Source organism: Nipponia nippon, unplaced genomic scaffold, assembly GCF_047370975.1.
Source record: "Nipponia nippon isolate SJK-2023a ecotype South Korea unplaced genomic scaffold, ASM4737097v1 scaffold_4, whole genome shotgun sequence".
NCBI classification, from domain to species: Eukaryota; Metazoa; Chordata; class Aves; order Pelecaniformes; family Threskiornithidae; genus Nipponia; species Nipponia nippon.
In genome coordinates this window covers 58,481,566-58,505,828 of record NW_028262358.1, presented here as the reverse complement: position 1 = coordinate 58,505,828, position 24,263 = coordinate 58,481,566, and the positions used below count along the sequence as shown (strand labels likewise).

Below are 24,263 nucleotides of genomic sequence, written 5' to 3'. Positions count from 1 at the left end.
CTGCATTACCGTCCTCTCTTTCTCTGCAGTCTGTGAAGACACAGAATACCTGCGCAACAATCTTTAAACCCAGCCACAATGTGGAAAAATATCTTAGTCCAAGGAGTGGAAAGAGAACAATAATTTACAGAAGGAGAACAATAATTTACAGAAGGAAGCACTCAGCAGCATAAGCAACTCAATGGACTCCACAATACAACAGTTTAAACCAACAGCAGCAAACAATTTCTTCGATCTTTGAGGTAGGAAAGTCTTCACCACCATCACCACAACCGTGATTTTTTTGAAAGAAAGCATTTCCGACTGGGTTGGTATTGGGAGTGGTAGGAAAAGGGTGGAGGGCAAGTGAAAGAAGTGATGAAAACTTAAAACTCTGAGACCAGACCACCGATTACTCATTAATACAGCAATGAAAAAACTGACTTTTATTAAAAGTTGGTGAAGGGCTGTGAGGTAAGAAAGCAACAAAAAACCTCTCCTTTTTTGTGAGGGTGAAGGAGCATGATCCTTACGAATTCTGTAGGCAGACACCCAAAACCCAAACACATACAGCTAGTTATTTCATTTTCTACCTAAAAACATGCAGGTGGAAGATACCTAAGATGGGTACTTGGCAATCAGGGAGAAGTGTGAGGAAGACATGAAGAGAGAGGCTGTGCTCTTGCAGAGCTTGATTTATTGAGGGACAGCTCACCGAGACCAACAGTTGTTCTCCTCTCTCCCACAACAAAAACACCGAACAGTTTTGTCAACATGTAAAGGTAAACTTGTTTTTTAAGTGGTATCTTATTTACTTTATTTACCTTTTTTTATTTACTTTGATTTGCTATTTTCTTTGTTGTCCATATCTGATTGCAACAACTAAAACACACTGTCAGATTTCAGCTGCATGCTCCAAAATCTATTCCAAATCCTACTACAGTAGGAACAAAATGCAATAAAAGGGAAATACTGGAAAGGATAATGAATACATATAAAATATATGGTGACCTATATTCAGATAATACATTGTCTTAACAACAAAATCCCAATTCAAAATACAGAAAAGGAAACTGAATATATGTACGCTGAATATCTTCAATTATTAAAAGAAAATATGGGCAGCCAAAAAAAAAAAAAGGTCGTAAAATTTATGCCAGGAAATATTAACAAACTTATTTTCCCCACCTCTGAGGAAAATAATGTGTATTAATTTAAAGGCCATAAGAGAATACTGCTGCATTGCAACTGGCCATGAGGTGTAATGTACAAGACCACTAAAATTTCGAATATATACTGCTCATACAGAACAAAAAAAAAAAAAGAAAAAAAGAAAACAAACAAAAACCCTACCACTCAGATTTATTAGTACTTTTTAGACTTCACAGCTTTATCACTTAATTCATAGTATTATACTATTTGCATTTTAATTTTTTTCTTAAAACAAGATTTGTGCATTTATATTCTAAAACATTTGTGTAGACAACTTTGTCTATGAACAGCCATCAGATTAATGGATCATAAAGTAAAAGACTATTACGTGATCAGGTATCCTTTGATAAACTCACTAATCTGTTTAACTTAGTGCAAAATTTCAAAGGTACAGATAAAATTATTTCTGGGATATTAATTTTGCTCTCAGAATAACACTAAAAGAAAATTATCATTGAGTAATAAGGAGAGTGGCAAGGGGAGCAACGATAGTTATGATCACTAATCTCCTAAAACAAAATAGTTTATCAGCCTGCATTCCAATAGTTTTACTATCGAGTTAATTAATAGACTCCTTCGCTAATATCTAAATGCCAAGCAATTAATGGCACTGAACTATAAATGGCTTTGTCTTTGCTCTTGTAGAGTTGTTTTATAAAGCAAATGCAATTCTATCACTTCACTGATTTAATGCAGGCTTTGTGAGGTTAATATTCCCAAGCAATCACAAAATAAAGAACTGCTTTAATTAACCTTCTGTGATTTAAATACTGAGAGAAATCAGAATTTAGAAACCTTAAATACCACCATCATAACAACAACAATAATAATACTTTGTGGATCAAAGCCAAACCACTGATTTGAGAACTCTGAGAAATACATTTGAACACATGTATCTTGCTGTATTTCTAAACTCATTTAAAAAGACTTTTCTTTAAGCATAACATACTAAATCCATGATAGATTTTACATAGTTTTTGTAGTTGAAATGAAAAATGTTTCCTTTCAGGATTATTTGCTGATAAATACTGAAGTTTTTAGTTTGAAAAAATGATTCAGCATCCCCACGTTCTGCACTTGAATGCTTTGCAGAGATTTTTGTTACGGACATGGGACATTGGCCACTTAATCTACAAACTGATTGCATGTAAGTAACCGACGACTAAAAAAATAAAGGAGCAAAATAGGACTTCCCTTTCCCCCCCCAGACTAAATTTTCTCTTTCCAATTTAGCTGAAAGAAGGCTCTTATTGCCAGAGTTTCTTTATGATATTGAATGCTAACTTATTTGAGTACGTGAAAAAACTCATCAGGACTCAGGCCTTTCTGCATTGCTCATCTTACAAGCACAAGAGCTGCGATATGTCTGCTACGTTTAGAATGCTACAAAAACAGGGGATAAAAATTAAAAACCAGCAGGATACAGGTGGTCATGAACATTCCTGCCAAACAGGTTTACAGTGTGCTCTGAACCATCTCCTCTGACTCTCTGGCCAGTTATCATCAAACCCCCAGCAGCAGCAGATGCCTGAAGAGGTGCACTTGCTGCTTTCTCAGGAGAAGAAATCCGACCTTCAAAATTCCTCCTGCATGCTGCAAACGGAAAAGTCTACTTTTGGCAGAAAACCATTAATAGATGAACACAGCAAAAGAACACACAGACTGGGAAAATGTTTAACTACGATGAGGGAACTTTAAACTGAAGGTGCCATACAATTGTTAAGACAACACAGAGGCAAACAAATAATTTCACTGACAGCTCTTTGGGAGATTATAAATCAGAAGCATAAACAAGTTTGCTACATTTTATACATAAACAGTAGTACCACTTCGCAAGATAAAATACTTCTCTTTTCCCAGTAATATCACTTAGCAAATCCAAGTTACTACAAAGACAGGCGTGTGTAAGGGGTAATTATACATGCTAGCTTTAAAGGCTTCAGACCTAACAGACTGGCGTGGATTTTTATTTGGCTAAATTGATCACCATGTCTGTAAACCCTTGCTTTAAAATAACAGGGCTGAGAAAGTCGTCTCAAAATCTGAATGCACTTTTTTGGGTTTGGTCAACATGCCTTCAGCAAAAATAAGCCTGCGCTGCTGTCAGGGCTGCTCCATGCTATGCCCTCAATTTTGTGCTCGTGCTCAGGTGTGAGTTTACAGACAATTATCCTCACTTTTTCTGCCTGACTATTCCTGCTAGCTACTTGGCTCTGAAAGATCATTCTCCAAGTCTGACAAGCTAGCCCCTATTATAATCTTATAAATACAGATATAAATCACTGAGGGGAAAAGAGAAAGGTTTGACACATTTCATGGAATGATATAAGCAATGCTGAGCAAACAGCGCATTCCCCAAATGGACAATAATCAGCTATTCCCACTGCTGGGAGAATATGTAGCACAACAGGAGTCACGGATTCACTGAACTCCTGAGCCGAGTAAGTAACCTCCGCCACAGAGACAAACAGCCATATGCTTAACACTTATTTACTATTATAGCAGTATCACGATCGTGAAATAAGACTTTAGAAAAGCAGAAATCTAACTGGCAAAGACTTCGATCAGTTAAGTGTTCATTGAACCTATGCAGGTTCAAACCTTATTTGCCCTTCCTGAAACATCATGCGCTTAAAGAAAGTCTTGAAAAGGACAAATTAGTTTTATGCACAATATCAGCACGGTCCCTAAGTATTTCAACAGTTTGTTTGTTTTTAAATCCCTTCAGTGTTCAGCAAGGTACGGTGACAAGAGCCTTTCAGAGGTGCTGGTCACCGGTAGCTTGTCTAGAAACCAGAATTTCAGTCGTGGTGTGTGAGTTTGGAAGTCAGTTGCTGAAAGCCTGCTCTCCTTCCCTCCTCCCCCTCAAGTCCAGCCGAGCTTTATGACAGATGCAAGAAGTCAAGGTTGCACTCTGCTTTTTGATATCTATCTGATCTCTCTGAAGTACACTGGCAACAAAAGGTTCAGCGTACCAGAACGGATGCCTTCACAAAAAGTTATACTGCTGTTTTTCCTTGTCTCTAATTTCAGGTTCCCCATAAAGGAGGCTGGAAAAGCTGGCAGAAGTACGTTATCTTTATGAAATTTTTCACCTAGATGTTTTGTTGTCAGCCATTTCTCTGCTCACTACATACAAGCAGCCCTGGTTTCTAAAAGCCAACCAACGAGCGCCCACCGAAGCAAAAGTTCTCAGTGCCATGAATTTGGGGTTGAATAGTTTCAAGGAATCACTTCTCCCTTCTACCTCTCTATCCTGGAAAGAGAACAGTTGCTTTTAAGCTAAAAACAAGCCCAGCATTTCAAGACAGTGTGAATATACAGTGGGCACGAGGCACCTCTGTTGCTGAGACGGCAGAAGCCATGAAGGATTTATGGTACACAACAAGTAGTGGTGTCAGCCACTGCCAATGATGGCAGGCAACAATCTCTTCTAAACATTAAATCTGATTATGACTTCTCATATAACTGTAATAGCCAACTTCCACAAAGAACACTTTCCTATATGCCTGGCAGCAAATGTCAGGGTAACATACAAGCTGCTTTCCCAGATTTCCTGTGGTTCATAACATAACAAATATTAATTACAACCACTCATCTACCAGTAGATGACTACAGACAAGAATTAAAAGGACAGAAGGACAAACAATTTTTATTACAACCTGAAGCTGTGGGCAGCTATATGTTACTTGCAAGGCCCTATATATTCTATAAGTTGTTTAAATTAAATTCTGCAGGAGTTAAGTCTAAACTACAGTACAGTTGACTGCTAGTTCTGTGCCAGTTTCTATTAACTTAAAAGTGAAGATTTTATTAAAAAAGAATAATTGTGTTGAGGTATAAAACTTAAATTTGAACTCATTAAGGATTGTCTGTATTACTTACTGATGAATTTGGTATTTGCATGTAACACAACTATTCCTAACTTACAACAACAGTTTGTACAGTGTTACACCCCAAAACAGCTTGACAATGTTAATTAACATGCTGTTTATTACACTGTTAAAAGAACTTTAGCAGCTCACATTGAATTTAAAAATAATGCTTCATCCTCATTGTACCAAAATCACTTTAGTAATTTGATGCATTTTGCCACAATACAATTTGTTCTGTTTTCATGACAGTCATACAGCTTGGACATGGAAACAGATTAATGAGTTTCACATTTTGTTCACATTTTCAAAGACTGTTTCAAATTGGGTAATGTTTTATCTGTCCTACCTTGTACTGACTCAATGCTAGAAACAGATGTCTGCACAAGAACATTCTCATCATCATCTCAGACTTGCAACTGAGACTAGTTCAAACCACTGTCACCAGTTCAGGAACAAACCTGAAATTTATGGCCTCCACTGACCCCAGTTCGGGGAACTGGAGAGAAGCCGCAGCCCCTTGCGGGAGCGTAAGTGGTCCCCAGCCCTCCGCCCGGAGAGACTAACGGAGGCAGCACCAGAGATGCCCCCGACCTTGTCATGCACGCTGCCTTCCTGCTTTGGATGCCTTTCTACCTGCGACTACTGAAACGGTTCACAAATTCTTACTGGCCTGAACTGCAGTCATCCCCCTGGCCCACTCTCAGAAAAAAACCACTAGTTATTCTACTCTTTAATTTGCCCTATGGCAATCTGGGTTGAAAAAAAAATCTCATCATGATCAGTAGGTATACTGTGGGGGAAAACAAGGTTTTAGCCAGCTTTTAGAACATTTTAATAAAACCTGACAGTGAGGGAATCTTGTTTGCCTGTTTATAAAACATTTTCTCCTTTTAAATAAAAACAGACTGAAGACTGAGCCTGAACTACTTGACTGTTCCTTTAAGGCACTCAAAAGAAATTATGGTAACCACCCAGGAATGGTGTAAAAACACACAGAGAACCTCTTCATGCACACTGTTAACCAGAAGGACCGATGCCCCGGAAAAGCGTGCACGCATGCCCCACCTCAAGGAACTGCCACACTTTTTTCCCATTTTAATCTCAGGCCTGCATGTGAGAAAAGGGATCAGCACAATCCCACTCTATTCTGGAAATTTGCAAGCAGAAAGCTTCCAGGAATACCTAAAACAAAAGACAACTTCAAGATAACAGTAGCAGGTGTAGAATAAAATAACCATTTTTGTTTAACTAAGAGTAAGACCATAATTATTTTGCAGATCCATTTCATCTGTCAAAAACTAACATGGTCCCAACTCCTAAAATAACATATTAAACCTCAAAGGCATGATCCTCTCTCAATACATACGAACACATGCTACATAAAACAAGAAAATACATAAACATGGCTGTTTAAAAGCCAGTTAGAAAGCGTAATAACCCAAAATATACATCACACTATCTTAACAAAATAATGTTTAATGATGACAGTTTAAGTTTGCAATTACATGACATTCTTGAGCAAAATATTGCTTCTACTTATGGCAAAAGATTTAAAACTGCAAAAACAACTGAAGCATTTATTCATTTATATGCCATTTCAAGATGAAAAACCCTGCCAAGGGCAACACTGTAGTAGTGCAGCACATCTTTCTCTTTTCTTTTAAAGAGCAGTAAAGGTAAAAAGAAGTTAAAAAAAAAAAAAAAACACCAAGGCGATATCTAATGATCAATGAATCTGCTACTGCAATAAATTTGCTTAAAACAAAGCTCTTCCTTTAATGGTTTTTACACAGCAGGCTCCTGATATGAAGAGGGGATGACTGATGCTGGCTTACAATATGGCTCTATAGTAAACTATGCCAGTATTACTACCAAATCACCTCTTACAAAACTCCCTTTCTGCCCACCATACAATCAATTTAACAAAGATCTAAACAACTTACAGTTTAAACATTCAAATAAATCCCACTCTCCTCCTTCCCCTCTATGCTTATTAAAGGAATGGAAAGTCACAAGTCACTGGAACAGTCCCAGAAATTATTTTATCTGTTCACTTTTCTTGACAAGATTGCATATTGAATTCCAGTGAGTCAAGGAAAAGGAGCAATGGCTTCACACTTCCACAATACCTGAGAAATGAAGACGAGTACCAATTCCAAGGCAGAATACTAAGAGTTATACCTGACTGCAGAAGCTTGCTCATATTATGTCTAAAAGAGCAAAAATAATACATTATCCATATGAAATTTCGTATCCGTTTTCTCTCCATACATAGAATACCCAGTACATCACATTGCAGGGTTTTGCATAAAAGGAAACCAGTGGCAAGAAAAAGTCCATCATCCATCCAGATCAAACACTACTTTCAGCTTGATAATCTCCAAAACAAGTAGATTGACATAAATCTACATGGAAAGTAAAGAAAATACAGTAGGGAAAAGAAGGCAAATTACTGAGGAGCCCCCTTTCTCCGATCTGGCATCTCTCCTCTCCATCCTGCAGTAAAACCAGTTCAATCACGCATCAGAAAGGCGGCAATCGGAGAGACTGCTTATTTACACTAAAACAGAACATGAAACTTCTTCCCTTACAGCTGCTCCCCTGCTACAAGCAAGTTCAGCTTCCAGTCCATCAGGCACAGAACAGCCTGTAAACTCTTTGGGGCAAAGACCACCTTTTTGTTATGTGCTTGGAGAATGACCAGAATAATAACGTCCTGATCCACAGCTGGGGCTACCATGAACTACTTCAATATTATTAGAGTGATTTTTCTCTTGCTTCATGACCCAACCATGCTCTCCAGGAAAAACACTTGTAGTCTAAAGTTTTCTCATAATTCTGGCTAGCCAGCATGAGGCAAAAACATCTTCAAGGGCCAGCTTCTCTTCTTGAGGCCGACATCCTGCAACAATTGACTTTATACATTCTTCAAAGTTGTGACCACTCAACACTAGGACTTTGCACCAATGTTGAGTGCAAAAAGCAACAAAATCAATATGAAAAGACAAGCAAATGGTTAATACAGAAAACGTGGAGGAAATTCATTTGCAAGCTGCAAAGAAAGAGCAAAACTAAGGAAGCCAGACAGGACGGATATCTGATTGTATGACTGAGACTACCTCAGTTTTCCAATTGGCAGGTTATATAAACAGGATGTAGTGATATTTTTAAGAGTAGAAATAAGAAAGATACACCAACTGGTATAACAGGTATTATATGATTTTGTAGTTTATTTTTAAATTCTATTTAGAATATGTAAAGCCAATATTGAATCACAGCAACACAGAATCACATAGGTTCGAAGAGACCTTCAGAGAGAGGTCATGCAGTCAAACCTCCAGTTCAAAGCAAGTCTAGCACGAACAGGGTGTTTGGGGGCCTTGTCTAGTTGAATTTTGAGCATCTCCAAGGATGAAGATTCCAGTGTCTCCGGACCCCTCACAGCAAATTTTTTTTTTTTTTTTTTTTTTAAACCAGGTTGCAACTTAACTTCCCTTGTCCCAGTCTGCCCCTACTGCCTCCTGTCCTTCCCTTGTGCACTTCTGAGATGCGATGGCTCTGTCCTCTCCCACATCCTCCCATCTGGTAGCTGTAAACAGCAGTAAGATCTCCCTTGGGCTTACTCTTCTTAAGGCTGCCCAATATATCAAATTCGGTGAACTCTGCCCTTAAAACCCCTAAAATGATAGGAATACATACTTCTATTTCTCTTGCTAAAATCTTAATCAAGTAAGCTCTAATTTTTAAATTATTTTCAAAAGATAATCAGTCTCATATAAGCAGAGACATATATGCTTAGATAAGCACAGTTTTTAAAATTTTTGTCTCAGCAGAATTTCATGTACGCTCCCACCTTTTTTGTTACCCTAGTATTAATTTTCATATTGTACACTGGTTACCGCTTAACGGTAACTCTACTGTACATCGTCAGCAGAGAAAGAACACTGTTGCTGAAGTGTCAAAAGTATAGACTTCAACTTCTTGTGTTATAAATTTGTTTTCTAGATTAGCAGTTCCCAAAGAATGGGAAAGAACACAGTGGTGAGGTTTTACAGGGGAACATTAGAGAGCAGGTGTTCACCTGATGACTCTTCTTGAGATAGGAGGGAGAACAGCCATGGAACCAATCTGGAGACGTGGAAAAGCAAAGCAGCAAGCCCCAAGGTGCGAAGGACTACTTATTATTTACATGAAATAGTCCCATCTACACACAAATACTCTAGGAAAAGCCTGTATAATTCAGAACTTGGGACCAGAGTTCAAAACTTAAGAGGCTGACCACTCCTCTACTGAAGAACAGGATAACCAACCAGCCATTCACAAACCATGAAAAATTTGAGGTGTGATTCTCACACTAAGGATTACCAACTGCACAGCTGTGTTGGTGAGGACCTAATGCATCATTTGAATTTGCAGATTCAGGCAAAAATGCCTACTGAGCTTGAGATGCCTGTATCACCTGTGGAGCCTGGATTTAGAGACTCCTTCAATGCACCCTCAAATCCTCAAAGAAGAAATTTGGCTACATCGAGGCTGATATCCTCTACTTGTGAATCTGTCCCTGCCTTTGTCTTCATCTCAGTTCTCTGAAGTCCATAATATACAGAAGGCTTTACTCTCATTTTGCCTTTATTCTCTTCTATGATACCCCTTCACTTCATTGCACAAACCTTCACTTTACTGGCTATGATAGCAAATGATGTAATTGGAACATGTATCAACAGATAAATCAGTATCTTGTTATTTCATAAGTCCTGTATAGTTGGTATGTTTTGTATATTTTTCAAACTAAAATACTCAATCCATTCAACTGACAGTATTTAAAATATGATGAGGTGTCCAAGGTCGCAAAAAAACATTTCAGTTTCACAAACTGTGATATGTAGACATTGGAGCAGCTGTGTTTCCTCTATCGCATAGACTGTATTACTAGGACTTTATCTGCTAAGACTTTACCAAGATGCTTATGAACAGTATTTTCAAGTCATAGAGAAATCAAGCATTTAATGCCAAAGTAAAAAGGGAGAAAATTAAATTTAAAGACACGACTGCAATCTTTAAAGTTGCAGTTACATATAATCCAAAAGATGGAAAGTGGTGACATTTACAAGAACATCATAGATACAATTAAGAATTCTATTTCATAAACCATCCAGCATTTTAATGAAAAAAGTTAATTCTCAATGGAATTTTAAAATGTAGATGAAGAAAAATTAACATGTAATTACACGGTGAAATTATCATAGCTTTATTTTAAAATCAAAGGAGGGGAGCCTCCTGTATCATTGCTACTTACAGCATCTTTTGTTAGTTTATTTTACACACTATTTTTATTTCAAGCTAAGATTTCTACATTGCACCAGCATTATCCCAAAATGTTAATCAACCATGCCTGACAGAATTCCCCAGTGATTTGCAGCAAGTGCTGATGCTTCCACTAATACCCAGTCTTGAGCAACTCACTTTTGTTAGATTTCCCAGGATGGCGAGTATGCTTTAGTTTTCATCCTTCCATTTCCAGATCACCTCTCTGTGATTAACAGAGCTGAGACTGCAGACAGAACTGAGCCTACACATACAGCTGCATCAGCTGTGGACATCCATTTTGTTCAGTCTCTAAAATCTGGGTGTTTCTCAGGCTCTGGGAAGTAGACCCATACGCTATCGCTTCTGATCTTAGTTAAAACCAGAATCACTTTAAATGGATTTTAATGGCTAACTTATAAAGCACGATTCAAGAACTGCAATGGATATTGAATTATGCGGTTTCACTAACTGGATGTGCAAACTGACAACATTCAAATTAATAGCTATAATACCAATTAAAAATATCTCCTAGGACACTCCCTTGACAAAACAGCTCCAAAATGTCTTGAATTCGTCTATCCCCAAATGAAACAACACGAAAACCAAAATGGTAGCGACCATGTTAGATGCAGGAGCTCTAAACAACATTTCTCTTGTGAGGGGAAAAGAAACCAAAACAAATGCAAGGAAAACCTCCAGCCTCCACTGATATCTGATCAAGAAACTGTAACTTCTTTTTAAAAGCAGAATTAATAGTTGCTGGGGTGTATATACTGGCTGTACTCAAAAAAGCTGATATAAAATAAAGCCTGAAAGTGTGTGCAGATGTATTTGTGTGTATATCCCCAAAGACTTTTCAGAATTATGTTGCCTGATTCTGTGTTTATTTAATTTTGGTTTTAACACTCTTCTCTCAAAAAGGGGTCAGGTGGGTTTTGTTCATTTCACACAGATCATTTTTACAGTTCCAGCTCCAGGGTGACTGTCAGTAGTGGAGGACAGTGCTTACCTGCTGAGCCTGGTACCTCTGCTGGGCCTGTGACAGATATTGTGCCTGGGGTGGCAGATGTTGAGGCTGCGGCTGCTGGTTGTAGTATGGCTGCTGGCCCTGCTGGCAGTAGCCACTTACACCTTGCTGACCATACTGAGGCGGTATCTGTTGGAAGAGCCAAGCAAAGCAAACGCATGAGTTGAAGCAGGAGGACATAAAATCAAGCTATGTCACATCTGTATGGCAAACCTGACGAGAAGTGGTATCCTCAGCTATACACCTGACCCAACAGCCCTACTCAGCAGTTACTGCAAGCCCTTAGATCCTCTTGCCTGAGCAGGAGGAATAAGCCTGAGTGCTCTGTATAGTTACTCTCTTCAGGAAGAACTTCTAAGGAAAATGCTACGCTTCTGAACACCACAGTCCCATAATGCTCAGCCTTATAATACAGAAGCAGTTATTTTAAATGTTTGCTCTCCATAGGTGCACTACTGAGGCAGATCGACAGAAGAATCATTCTGATGCACTGACCCGAAAGTAGAATTGTGGGGGGAAAAAGGCACAATTCAAAAAGAAATGCCTTTTTTTTTTTTTTTTTAAAAGCAATAAAGTACTGATTTCTGTGAAATGCTTTGCCCACAACCCTCAGGTTTTTAGCATTTGTGTGTTTTAAGCCTTACACAAAGAAACTTAGGGTTTGGCAGGTTTTTGGTTTTGTCAAGTTCAGTGTCTCTCAGCCTCCTCACCCCTACTAAGATAAACCTTTTAAAAAAAAAAAAACAACCACAACCCCTCCCCCACAAAACCAATGCAACACAAAATAACCTGTTAGAAGTCCTATTAACAGACAAATCAGCACGTGTCATGCACTGAGAACTCCCACAGACTGAGAATTTAAGTTATAACCAAAAGCAAGTCAATTATAACGTCAGAGGAATTTTCTGCATCAGTTTAGGCTGTAAGCCTTGTATCAACAGACACTGACATTTTCTTGAGATATTTGAAAGAGCACACTTTCAACAAGCTCCTGATATTGTGTCTATATTGTCCCTATTTTAGGTACCCATGCTTTTCCCCCAAACATGGGCATTTAGTACCATTTCAGATGAATGACAGATGCAACACAGGACTTCTCTCCTAGAATGGGCCTCCCATTGGCCCTGCACATCCCTGCCCTAAGCAAATGTCTCTGATACCCAAGCACATCAGAAACGCTTTGATCTCTGAATTGTTCCTACTGAATCTCTGATACACCGATAAATCTGTTTACTCAACATGTAAACACATAGCTGTTCTACCTAAAGTTAACTCACTACATTCATTCAACAATACAGTAATGTTTGCTAGGTGATAATAATAATAATATGAAGTCAAATTTAAACATGCACATAGCTTGTTTTTACTATCACAACTTGATCTGCTCCTATTGCTTCTGCCAGAAGCTGGTAGTCCTACTTCTTGCTAACGCCTGAGGTCAGTGCTGTAACCCCGCTTCTGCACTTGTTCTCTTTGCTTGCACTTCCATTTCCTTCGCCATCATTTCACAGGCAGTTAGATGTTTCTGTGACCAAAGTAACCCTTTTTGACAAATACCTTCTCCCTGCTGATGCATAAATGAGGCAGTTATAATGCAAACTAAAAAGGGTGTGTTGGAATATCATCAGGCAAACAGACAGCTGGAGTCTGGGATCTGACAGAAGACCACATGGTGATTTGCCCGTCAGCTGCAAAGGTCACAGAGCCTGGACTGGTTCCTAGGAAATGCTGAGGAGAAACCTACATTGTGATCCATCTGGGTCCCAGTAACACTGGGAAGAAAAGGAAAGATATCCTGACAGCAAAATATGGGCTTCTGGAAAAAAGAAGAGGAGAATCTGAATGCCTGGTTGACAGGATGGTGACAAAGCAAGAGATGAGATTCATCAGGAGTATTTCTGGAATAAAGATACTTGTACAGGAGGGCTGGAGCTCACCTGAACATAGGAGCCAGGTTGCTGGTACCTAAGGATCAAGAAAGTGAAATTTTAAACAGAAGGGAGGGGATTAGAAGAACACATAGTTCAAAAGCATGGCATTGCTACGACAAATGAAGACATGGAGATTCCGGGTCAAATGAAGGTGCCGAGAAGAATCAAAGAATGAAAACAGACACGCAGATGACCGCAGGGTAAATATGGTGGCAAGAAGAAAATCCAACAATGCATTGCCTTCTACACAAGCTGGGGCTTGGTCAGATCAGGAAGAGTGAGTGCTGGGACCACCAGGCATGGCTGGACTATGGCGACACTGGCAGCAGCACACCAAGCGAGATCAGCAAAGGCACAGCGCAAGATTGTATAGAGGGAGATTTCAACTCCTCCCATGTAGGCTGAGCAAGCGGACTACAAAGCAGAGACTGAAGTATCGGGTAACTGCCAAAGGTTGTTCCATGGAGCTGCTGGTTAGGGAGCCTGCACGAGAAGTCACTGCCTCTGGCTCCGTCCTGAGCGGCAGGAATCACCTACTTCTACATCCTACAGCTGCAGAACCACTACACATCAGTGACCATAACAGTTAAATTGAGTATTCCTACAGGAACAATGAAAACCAAGGAATCTACTACTGTTGTGCTTAACTTCAAAATGCATAGCTACATAAAAAGAAGAAAGCTTGTTAAAAGGAAGCTCTAACAGACAGCTACGAGAAATAAAATCTGACTGGCAGCATCAAAGCTGCTTAACAACAACCACATGGAAAGCACAGAACCAAGATTCACCACCTATTAAGAAAGACTTGAGAAGAGCAAAGGGACATCAGCATGGCTCATCGCAGGTTTCTAAAAGCAAAGAGGCATCCTTCAATAAGCCAACACCAAGTCCAAATGAGGAAAACAGAAAAGACTGTAAACTCTGGCACTTCAAATGTAATAAGGCAGGCCAGAAAGAACTGGAGGAACAGCTAGAAAAGGGAGTGAAATGAGTAATGAATCATTTCTTCAAACGGATCAGGAGCAGGAGGTCTGCCAGAAAGTCTGAAGTGCCAAGTGATGATCAAGGTACAAAAGGAGATTCAGAGAAAACAGGGCCATCACAGAGAAGCCTAACTAATTTTTTGCACTAGTGTGCACTGTGGAAAAATCTTGGGAGGTTCCCATGCTGGAGTCCTCCTTTGTGAGGGACTCAATGAATGTGTCCGAATCTGATGGGACTATTCATGGAACAAACTGACAAATGAACAGTAAGAAATGCTCAAGACCATACAGTATCACCCCAGAGGCCTAAACAAATTCAAGAAGAATATAGCTTAATTACTAATGATGGTACACAGCCTCTTAACTTGGAGTTGCCTTGGTAGGTGAGAATTGGAGTATGGCTTTTAAAAAAAAAAAAAAAGCAGAGATTTAAGACTATAAAGGATTGATGACTGTTCTGGATAAATCAGGACAGACAAGAATGAAGATCAGAATTAGGAAGCAAACACAGCTTTTGCAAAGGAAAATCCCTCTCTACAGACTTCTTGGACTTACTAGGAAGGGTCAAGCACAAAGGTTCAGAGAAATGCAACAAGAATGATCAAAGGTATGGAACAGTTTCCATACAAATAAACTGAGCATGGAAAAGACACCAGGAAGCAGGAATATGATAGAAAGCTACAAAACCATCTTGTCCAACACAACAATTAGGAGGCATTAAATGGTAGAACCAAACTTGAAAACAAGAGAGAGACAGGTTCCCTAGTCACAGAGGTAGCAGATGTTTGAAACTCCTTGACAAATGATATTTTGAAAGTTGAAAGTTTACATGGGCTCAAGCAAGGACTGGACAAGTTCACAAAAGAAACATCCTCTGAGGGTTACCAAATATATAGAGCCACATCTGGCTCAGGAAGTCCCTGAACCGAAAATCGCTGGAGGCTTGGAGAGTACTGGGCAAGCAGCACATGCTTGCTTGGTTCTGACTCTTCCCTAAGCATCCAACTGAAGCCCCCACTGGAGGCAGGACACAGGGCTACACGAACCCTTGATCTCACCTGATATAGCCATGTCCGTGTTCTAACCACCTCTCTGCAACACATATTTGTGTCCTGTGAGAAAGCAATGAAAGTTTGGTGTGCGAGGTACTCAGTAACAAATGTAAGCAACCTGAAGAGGCAATAACACCTTGATTACCAGAAGCTGGGAGACTGCTCCAATTTCTGAATTTTTTCCCTAGCAAGCTGCTTCCAGACACTGGTGTAAAAAATAGGGTACTGGGCTCTTCTTCTGACCTTATGTACCAGTTACGTATGTTGGAATTTTCCTCCATATTCTCCCAATCTGAACTTTTTTTTTTTTTTTAAACTCCCAAAATGCAACAATACTCCTAATGCTACATGTACTTTTAGATGCTATAGTCTTCAGTACAGAGACCCATCACTGCTGCCTTAGCAGAACACTCAGTATAATTTCTCTGGCTATTTAAATAAATAACAAACAACAACATGCAAATTAATCCTCCTGCTTTACTGATGGGGATCACAAGATACCGCTTATGGACAAATGTTTATTAAGCAGCATATAAAAAAGCTTAATTAAAATCTCCCCAGAACAAAACAAATCTGAAGCCAATTACTTACAATGCTTGGAGTGAATGACCCAACCATCCTCTTTCTTCATAAGGTAAACCCTCCCTCCCTTTCTCCCTCATACCCACATTCTTTGTGGCCACACAATGCAAGAGATGAGAATTTGGGAAACTTCAGCATGCCTGTGGTAACGCACACATTCTTGGGACGGTTCAAGAGAGAACAGATCCAAGTTTGAATCTATTTCTAGGCAAGCACAGAAACTGTAATAATTACTTTGCCTCCTATCTGACTTGCAAAGTACAAATAGCATTATTCTGGGAGACGTATGACTGACCATCAGTGATTAAACCACTCAACACGAACAAGGAAAGGATGGGAACAAAAGAGGAACAAAATTGGCAGACAGAATGAAGAGGTGGGAGAAATCCAATTAAACCTATAACTTAGCCCATTATCTTTAATTCTTGCTTGAACAAGGCATCTTGTGGCAGACATTCTTTGTCCAGGTAATACCTTGATAGTAATGGAAGTTTTAAGCAATTTTTGCATGCATAATCCATAACTGATGTCAAAGGAGAAGGATCATTAGACAGCATTACAGTCATTATAATAATTTTTTTAAATTAAAATGTAACAGAATTAGTGTGTTAGCATAGGTACGCTAATAATACCAGCAATATGCAGCTACTGCACTTTTAAACCATCCTAATGGCTAGATCCGGTCAATAATGGAAGAAACTTCACCTGTCCCCTATCACACAAAGCTCTGCCAAGTCCCTTTGGGACCCACCCGAACACGCCAGTCACCATGACATGCTCACTACATGGAAAGAGTCCTGGCAACATTAGTCACTGCTTCTCCCTGCAATCTATTTGGTGCCCAAAAAGTAAGGCAGACCCTGGATAATGTCAATAGCAGGCAACAGCACAGTTCAGAACTCTTAAACCACAGTGTCACGATATAAAAATCGGGGGGGGTGGGGGGGGGTGGGGGGAAGGGTGCGTCTGGCCTGATGAGCATTAAGCCCTACTTACAGAGAGAAGAAAAAGGCAGCAGTGGCAGTCAGAAGAAAGGGCGACACTACCTGATTCAATGGCCTACTTTGCTGAGAAACAGTGCAACAGACCTGAACGTTGTCAAGCAAGTACCATCTTCAGAAATTTAACCATCAGTAACATTCCACTTTCCTAGCAACTATAACACTGTAATTACATAGAAATTACAATACAAAACGTATAGTGAGTGGGATTCCCGGGGCGGAGGAGGGAGAACCACCACCTGGTACTTCACACCAGGAGTAGAACAGCACATCCTTTCAGTCAGCAAAATGTTACAGCCAAATTTAATTCTAATTCTTTTAATTTTACAGTGGTCACTTCAGTAACAACTATAAAGAAAGCTGTCACACAGTTCCTATCAAACCATCAGATAAAACTCTTGTGATTTTCTGAAATATCTACTGCTTCTGTCTTAAGACTTCCAAAGCCAGACCTCTGCCAAAACGTAAGCATTTTCCCCCAAATATTCAAACCATGCATTTCTCCATACTTTTGAACAGAACGTTATAAGGGAAAACTGATTCTCTGTCACATACTTAAAAAAATTTGGTTCATATCTAGAACTTTTTAGTTCACATAAGCCCAGGTCTTCATCTGTATGTTTAGCTGGATTACAGAAAGAAAAAAAAAAAAATATGCTTATACAGCATAGGGAAATCCTCTGGTACACATTCCATGGAAGATTCTACCGTACTTAGTGCAGCAGCGTCTCCTGTCTCAAATCACCATGTCCAACCCCAGCGTGCTTGTGCACACACAGTCTTAACGAAGACTACAAGTCCTTCTCACTCAATGACAAAAAAAAATTTAAAAGGAAAGCAAGTAAAAAGCTGGGTGTTAATGTCAAGGCTATTAATCAGAGGTAAAACAGAAATCCTGATGCTAAGGCATTTTATTCATACATTCTATAAATTCTATTACTTCTTATCACTTAGCTTTGACCTTTTGACAATACATTGGTCACAACGTTCACCTATGTTACTGTCTTTCCTAGACTCCTTGCCTTTACACTGAAGTATGAACTTTAAAATCTTATTAAGAGCCTTTGAAATATTAACACTGGGCCTGATACTGGTCCACCCTGTGACCCAGAGCAAGAAAGAGAAAGGATAAAAAGCATGTTTCTGTGTCACGGCACAATAATCCCTGTTCCAGAACTTGCAAGGTAGAGGATTTTGCAGAGTCATTAAATGTATATCTATGTTGAAGACTGCAGTGCAGTACACAGATCTGCAAACTAGCTCAGATATTGGAAGGAGCCTACACCAAAAGCCGTGCTAGGTTAATTTGCCGTGCTCTACAGAAGGGTGAATTAGGTCAGAGGGAGATCCACACTCTTGTAGACAGACTGCTTCTTGTACACAAGCCAGTTCATTTAAAAAGGTAGCTCAAGTATCTTTACAACACGCTGCAGTCTGCAATGCAGTCATACCCTGTACTACCGTTACTATGCAGGACAGAACGGACAGGACTTCAAACACATGCCTGTAGACCCCTTTTCCTCAAAAAGGGCACAGCAGCACGATTACACCAGTTGTCAGAGCAATGTATATGGCATCAAATATGTACCTGTCATGAGGTGCTCTCTCTATACTGCTTTTTACTGTAGCTTAAATCAAAGCAACATGAGCTAACCCATTATTAGTACAGGCAATTCTCCTCTCTTTTTTAAAAGAGAAACTATAAAAAATAGAATGCAAAAAACTACTAAGATTACATGATTAAAAAACTCTCCAGTCAGAAGATATAGATGTTAAGGTTCCAAAAGCAACATTAACTGAGCCATGTTGCACATATATAGCACCTTCTCTTACTGATTTATGTTGTCAAAGGCATTTCATAAAATATAGAGGATGTGAAATGTGGCTCAGTTAATGTGGCTGCTAGAATCTTATCATTTATGTTTTCTGACTTCTTAGCTGTGCAACCTTCACATCTTATTAACATAGTTTTTTGCATAGACTGTAGTATGGAATAGTACTTATGTTTTATGTATTGACATATTTTTGATGTACTAAGATTTTGAATAAGTTTGCTATTCTTCATGATGAGAGCCAAATAAATAAAGACTACTACCACAAAACAGTCAATCATTTATAAGGAAAAGCAATATCTCTCCTTCCAAAAAAGAACACTTTGATTCCCTTGTCAGAAATTGATGAAAACTACCTCTGCCGTAAATGCTAAATCTATGCCAATATCACCAACCACCTCCCACTCCCACCTTCCCCTAAAAACAGCAAACAAACAAAAATAAAAAATTTGCATGTTTTAGATGAGCTAAAATTAGTTTCAAGGGAGAGGTAAACAGCTGAGTCTAGAAACAATAGGAAGAAATTTTTCCTGCACAAGAGCCTGATAGTGTTGATTTGCACACTGCATTACAGTTTGAACTAATGCAACATTTGGTCCTCTCTGCAAATTAAGGGATGAAAATATGATAATCTCTAGGTAAGAGATTTCCATATTGTTATATCCATCCCCTCAGACCAACACTGTAGAGAAGACAGAAAATTTGCAATAGATTTTTTTCAGAAGAATTGTTTTGATATATTTATTAAAAATAGAGAGAAATCATAGTGCCTATATATATACACACACACACTTAAACGATGTGTCAGACAAGATATCTATTCTTATACTCTGCCTTACTTCCTTTTTTTTTTTTTTTTTTTTTTTTTTTTAAGTGATCAAAACAATTATAAGGGAGCATGTAATCTGCTTAAGTATTCGATTTCCATTTTACAAGCCAACATAACAAAAAAGCCCATCAGGACTGCCACACCCAATGCGAGCTTCACCTGATCCCTATGGTGTCTCCAACGGTTGGTGCTTCAATAAAAAGCAGGTAGGAAAACCTCATCCCTCGCTACACTAATAGCATAAAACTCACCTATGAAATGCCAGCTGTTAAAGAAAAATGCAAAAGCCTGCATTTAACCTGATTTTTAATCATATAACAAATAATTTATCACAGGGCACTTCTTGTGCATCTGTGAACGGACTACGCAACAGTCTTTGGTCCCCAAATCCTGTATTTGCCAGTTATTCTCCAGGAAATTGGCAACAGTTTTGACCACTATTTCTCAAATGGTGATTAAAATAAAATATGGTTAAGAAAATACATACATATAAACATTTTTCTTCAGAGAAGTTCTGCAGTGCCATTCAGACCTTCTAGAGCACACAAATGAGAGGTATGGGTTGAGTCTGAATAGCAGGTAATCTAACCGCATGAGTAATCCTCCATTTTTATGCATTTATACACCAAGAGACTCCCAAGGCTTAACTACTGGAGAGTGAAAAAATCCCTCTGTAGCATGGCTTTCACTCTACATTTCTTCTGGCACACAATCTTGGTAGCTGGAAGAAATGCAAACATTATTCTTTAATTGCAGTAGTAAGAAAAGGCAGAATGCACATACACACTGTTTACCACTGCTTCCCCAACATCTTACACCCTTGAGTCTTCCTTCCTTCTTCCAGGCTCTTTCAAGAGAGAAGGGTGCTTTTTAATTCATTCATGTGCTCCTCCAAAGATATCAATCTTGATGAATACCGTCTTTACCATATCTAAGTTTGATGGCTTTCACAGCTAAGTCATCTGAGATCATTTGGAGTCCTTCACTGTACCTCTTAAAAATAGCAAAAGAAGAATATAAAATATCTTCCACAGGGAGTGATGCTGTGTACTCTTCAGTAACCCATGCCCTTCTCCTCTGCCTACCCACACTTGTTCAGTTCCACTAGACTACTGGGCTCCATAGACAACCGCAGTGCACACGCTCTCTCCCCGACAGCTGCTTTTCGTCTCCTTTCTTTATTCCTCTCTCCTCCCTCCCCACTCCCAGAAAGGTCCACTTGAGTACACCTGTGACAACAGATGCATTTGCTTAGGCATTCTAGCACGTCCCTGTGCAGGGAGATGGATGACCCCAAGCTTTTGATGTTACAGAAGTGCAGTTTCAACTCTTCCATCCTCCTTGAGCTCCAGGTGCCTTGAGAAATATGGTGAATGTAAAGGTTAAAAAACCCAGACCCCTTCTGGGAAATCAGCATGCTGGGATGCCTCTCTGAAGAGGGGATGCCTGTACACGAATGCACGCAGCACGGGCATAAGCATGATGAGTTAGAGCTCTGTGTGCAGTCAGAGGGCTACGATCTTATTGGGATCACAGAGATGTGGTGAGATGGCTCCCATGACTGGAATGCTGCAATGGAGGGATATAGGCACTTTCAGAAGGATCGACCAGGAAGATGAGGATGGGGATGGCCTTTATGTGAGAGAGCAGCTAGAATGTGCAGAGCTCTGCCTGGGGCCACAAGGATGATGAAGGGACTGAAGCACCTCACATATGAGGAAAGGCTGAGAGAGATGGGACTGTTCAGTCTGGAGAAGAGAAGGCTTACGGGGATCTTGTCAGTGTATACAGATACCTGAAGGGAGGGTGCAAAGAGGACGGAGCCAAGCTCTTTTCAAGCAGTGCCCAGTGACAGGACAAGAGGCAATGGGCACAATCTGAAACCAGGAGGTTCCCTCTGACCATCAGAAAACACTTTTTCACTGTGAGGGTGACTGAGCACTGGCACAGGTTGCCCAGAGAGATTGTGGAGTTTCCATCCTTGGAGATATACAAAAGCCTCTGGACATGGTCCTGGGCAACTGGCTCTAGGTGGTCCTGCTTGAGCAGGTGGCTTGGTCCAGATGACCTCCAGAGGTCCCTTCCAACCTCAACCATTTTGTGATTTAATAATGTGGAGCCGCTCTAAACGTACATCAATTTAGTGTCTTAGTACAAAGTTAACAGCCAATGGGCACACCCGACTTCTGGTGTTTAACATAGAACCCCTCTAGTTTTGGCCCAGACACCTTCAACGAGATCACCACTTTCGAGTTAGCCGCCACAGCTCTGCCTCCTGGGCCTGACTCTGAAACAGCAGAGCAGTAGCTTGATGTTACACACAGCAAGTCAACTCCAGTTCCTGCCCTTCACTTTTCTACGGGATATCACACTTCTGATCACGAAAAACTTGCCATGCACATGCGGTGGAAGAACAGATTTACAGCTCTTTGTGTTGTCATTACGGATTTCAATCCCCAAATACCGTCCACAGCACAGGAGGTCAACACACAAAAGAAAAAGGCATGACCTCCCACAGCTATCATTTAGGTTCAGCAATTTCTGTGACAAATGTAGTCATTTGTACAGTCCAATTCTACTAGTTTCTTCTACTACAGCAGGATCAAAATCATACTTTTCATCTGGACACTAAAAATTCCTCACAGCAAGGAATCCTGAGGCAAACAGAACAACTGGCTGAACCAACTGGATAAGAAAATTTGATTATGTCTCTACCAGGCCAGCATAATGCTATTGCTGCAAGATAATAAATTAACTGCCTAAGATCAGAATGCCATTCCTGTGGTACAGTCCCTCAACAACAACATTCCTACGGACATAAGCAAACACTCTGGAGTACTTCTGCTTGCTTAAAAAAAAAAAAAAAATTCACCCCCCTTCTTCTTTAGAAGAGTTTGACCAAACAGCATCAGCAATTGAGACAGAGAGAGAGAGAGATGTAAATCTTTCCTGTGCTGTCTCTTCTTTCCCCTTCTCTATTAGGAACAGACAAAAACCAAGTCGGCCTTACCCCTCCTTGTTGTCACAGAGTTTAGATATTTGAATTATTCCATTTCTATTATTTAATTTGACCTATTACTTAGCACTGGAAAACATCAAAAGAACCCTGACAGAAACATCAAAGACATCAATCTTATAAATTCATGGCTCAAACCATATAGCACATCATAATTTCTTAAATAATTACAGTTTTATTATACTCAAAATAAGATGATTATTGTAAATTATTCCTCATATCATTTACCACAAGTCTTAGAAACATCTGCTAAATGTAAGTATCTGAATACAGATAATCCAATCCACATAACATTATCCTCAAAATGGAACAGAAAAACAAGAACCTTTATAGTCATAACATCACTTATTAAAAATGACCTGTTTTGATTAATTGAAAATAGCCCCCTTAAAAACTTACGAAGAATCAACCATCAAGCTCATTCATTTATTTTGCCAAGCTACCAGAATTCTTTTTTAATTAATATTGCAACTAATCTTAACTCAAATATTGTGCTCCATCAGTTAATCTTTATAATACCTACTATTCCTTCAAAGCATCCAAGCATCTCCAGTGTATCTATGCATGCTCCTTCCCTTTCTTGAAAAAACGCTTAAACCCCCCTTCCGCCCAAAGTCTGGTCGTTTTGGGCTATTATCTGAACACCTATTTTGTTTAAGCATTCACAAAACAAATTCTTACACTCGCAATAAAATGCTTCCTTCTCATTTATGGCCAGACTGAAGTAATATCTATCTGTACACAAAATTAACACACAAGTGTATAATTGTAGTTTTAGGTTCAAGTACCCCAATTATGCACTTTAAAACACTTTAAAGGATCCATCAGGAACATTCAGTACCTCCAAACTGTAAAGTCTCGAGGAGTGTCTTTTGACAGAACAGCTGCATTACAGGGAAATCTTTCAGTTAAAAACAAAGAAACCAATCAAGTGCCTTTTTTTTGTTTGTTGGTTTGGTTTTTTTTACTCCAAGACACCCAGACTATAAAGAATGGTGGGAGCTGCCTGGTGCAATGCATTTTGCCAAAAGTACCAGACAAGCGGGAAACTGAATAGTTCGGTTTGCTTTTGTGTAATAAAGGTGTCCCAGGTAGCCTTTGTCTTACAGTGCTAAGCACAAAGGGGGCCCAGACTAAAGCTTGTTCAGAAAGGTGATTAAGGATGTCTGCACCACCCAAGGGAGGACTCTACACCTTCCTCGTTTCACTCCCAAAGTACCTGCAACTCCCTACACGCGCTCTTTGAATATTCAGTCCTCTGCCTTCTCACTTCTCCTTGAAAAACACTGTTAAGAAGCAGCCTTTTCCAAAAAGGGATGCAGGAGGTGACTGTCAACATTTTTTTTCTTACATAAATTTTTCTGCACATGTGGTGGAGAAGGGAAATCTACGTTAACCCACCCGACTTTGCACTAAAATGGATTACAAGTGCTCACACGATGCATTATTCTTTTTCACCCAGACTGGTGATAAACTTGCAGATTCTTGCCGTGCTTAGTTTATTAAAACAATTTAGAGTGGTGGTTTTTTGTTGTTGGTGTCCCTTCCCTTCCCCCCCTCCCCCCAAACTCCAGCAGACATAGAGGACGATGAGGACAAAATTACTTTTGTTGCTTCCTATGACAAATGCATATCAA

At 39.6% G+C, this 24,263-nt stretch overlaps 1 protein-coding gene and 1 long non-coding RNA gene across 11 annotated transcripts in view; one reads left to right on the top strand and one right to left on the bottom strand.

The window, feature by feature from the left end:
* ARID1B (AT-rich interaction domain 1B) overlaps positions 1–24,263 on the bottom strand; it is a 334,462-nt gene that overhangs the window by 240,589 nt on the left and 69,610 nt on the right. For all 10 annotated transcript variants that reach the window (XM_087773694.1, XM_087773697.1, XM_087773700.1 and 7 more), the window contains exon 3: positions 11,383–11,529. In XM_087773694.1, the coding sequence (XP_087629820.1) occupies positions 11,383–11,529 (147 nt within the window). The remainder of the gene's footprint in view (positions 1–11,382; positions 11,530–24,263) is intronic.
* On the top strand, positions 151–5,901 carry LOC148053319 (uncharacterized). The gene is made up of 4 exons (XR_015708025.1): positions 151–242; positions 587–761; positions 2,201–2,338; positions 4,225–5,901. It is a non-coding gene; the product is annotated as an uncharacterized LOC148053319 (long non-coding RNA).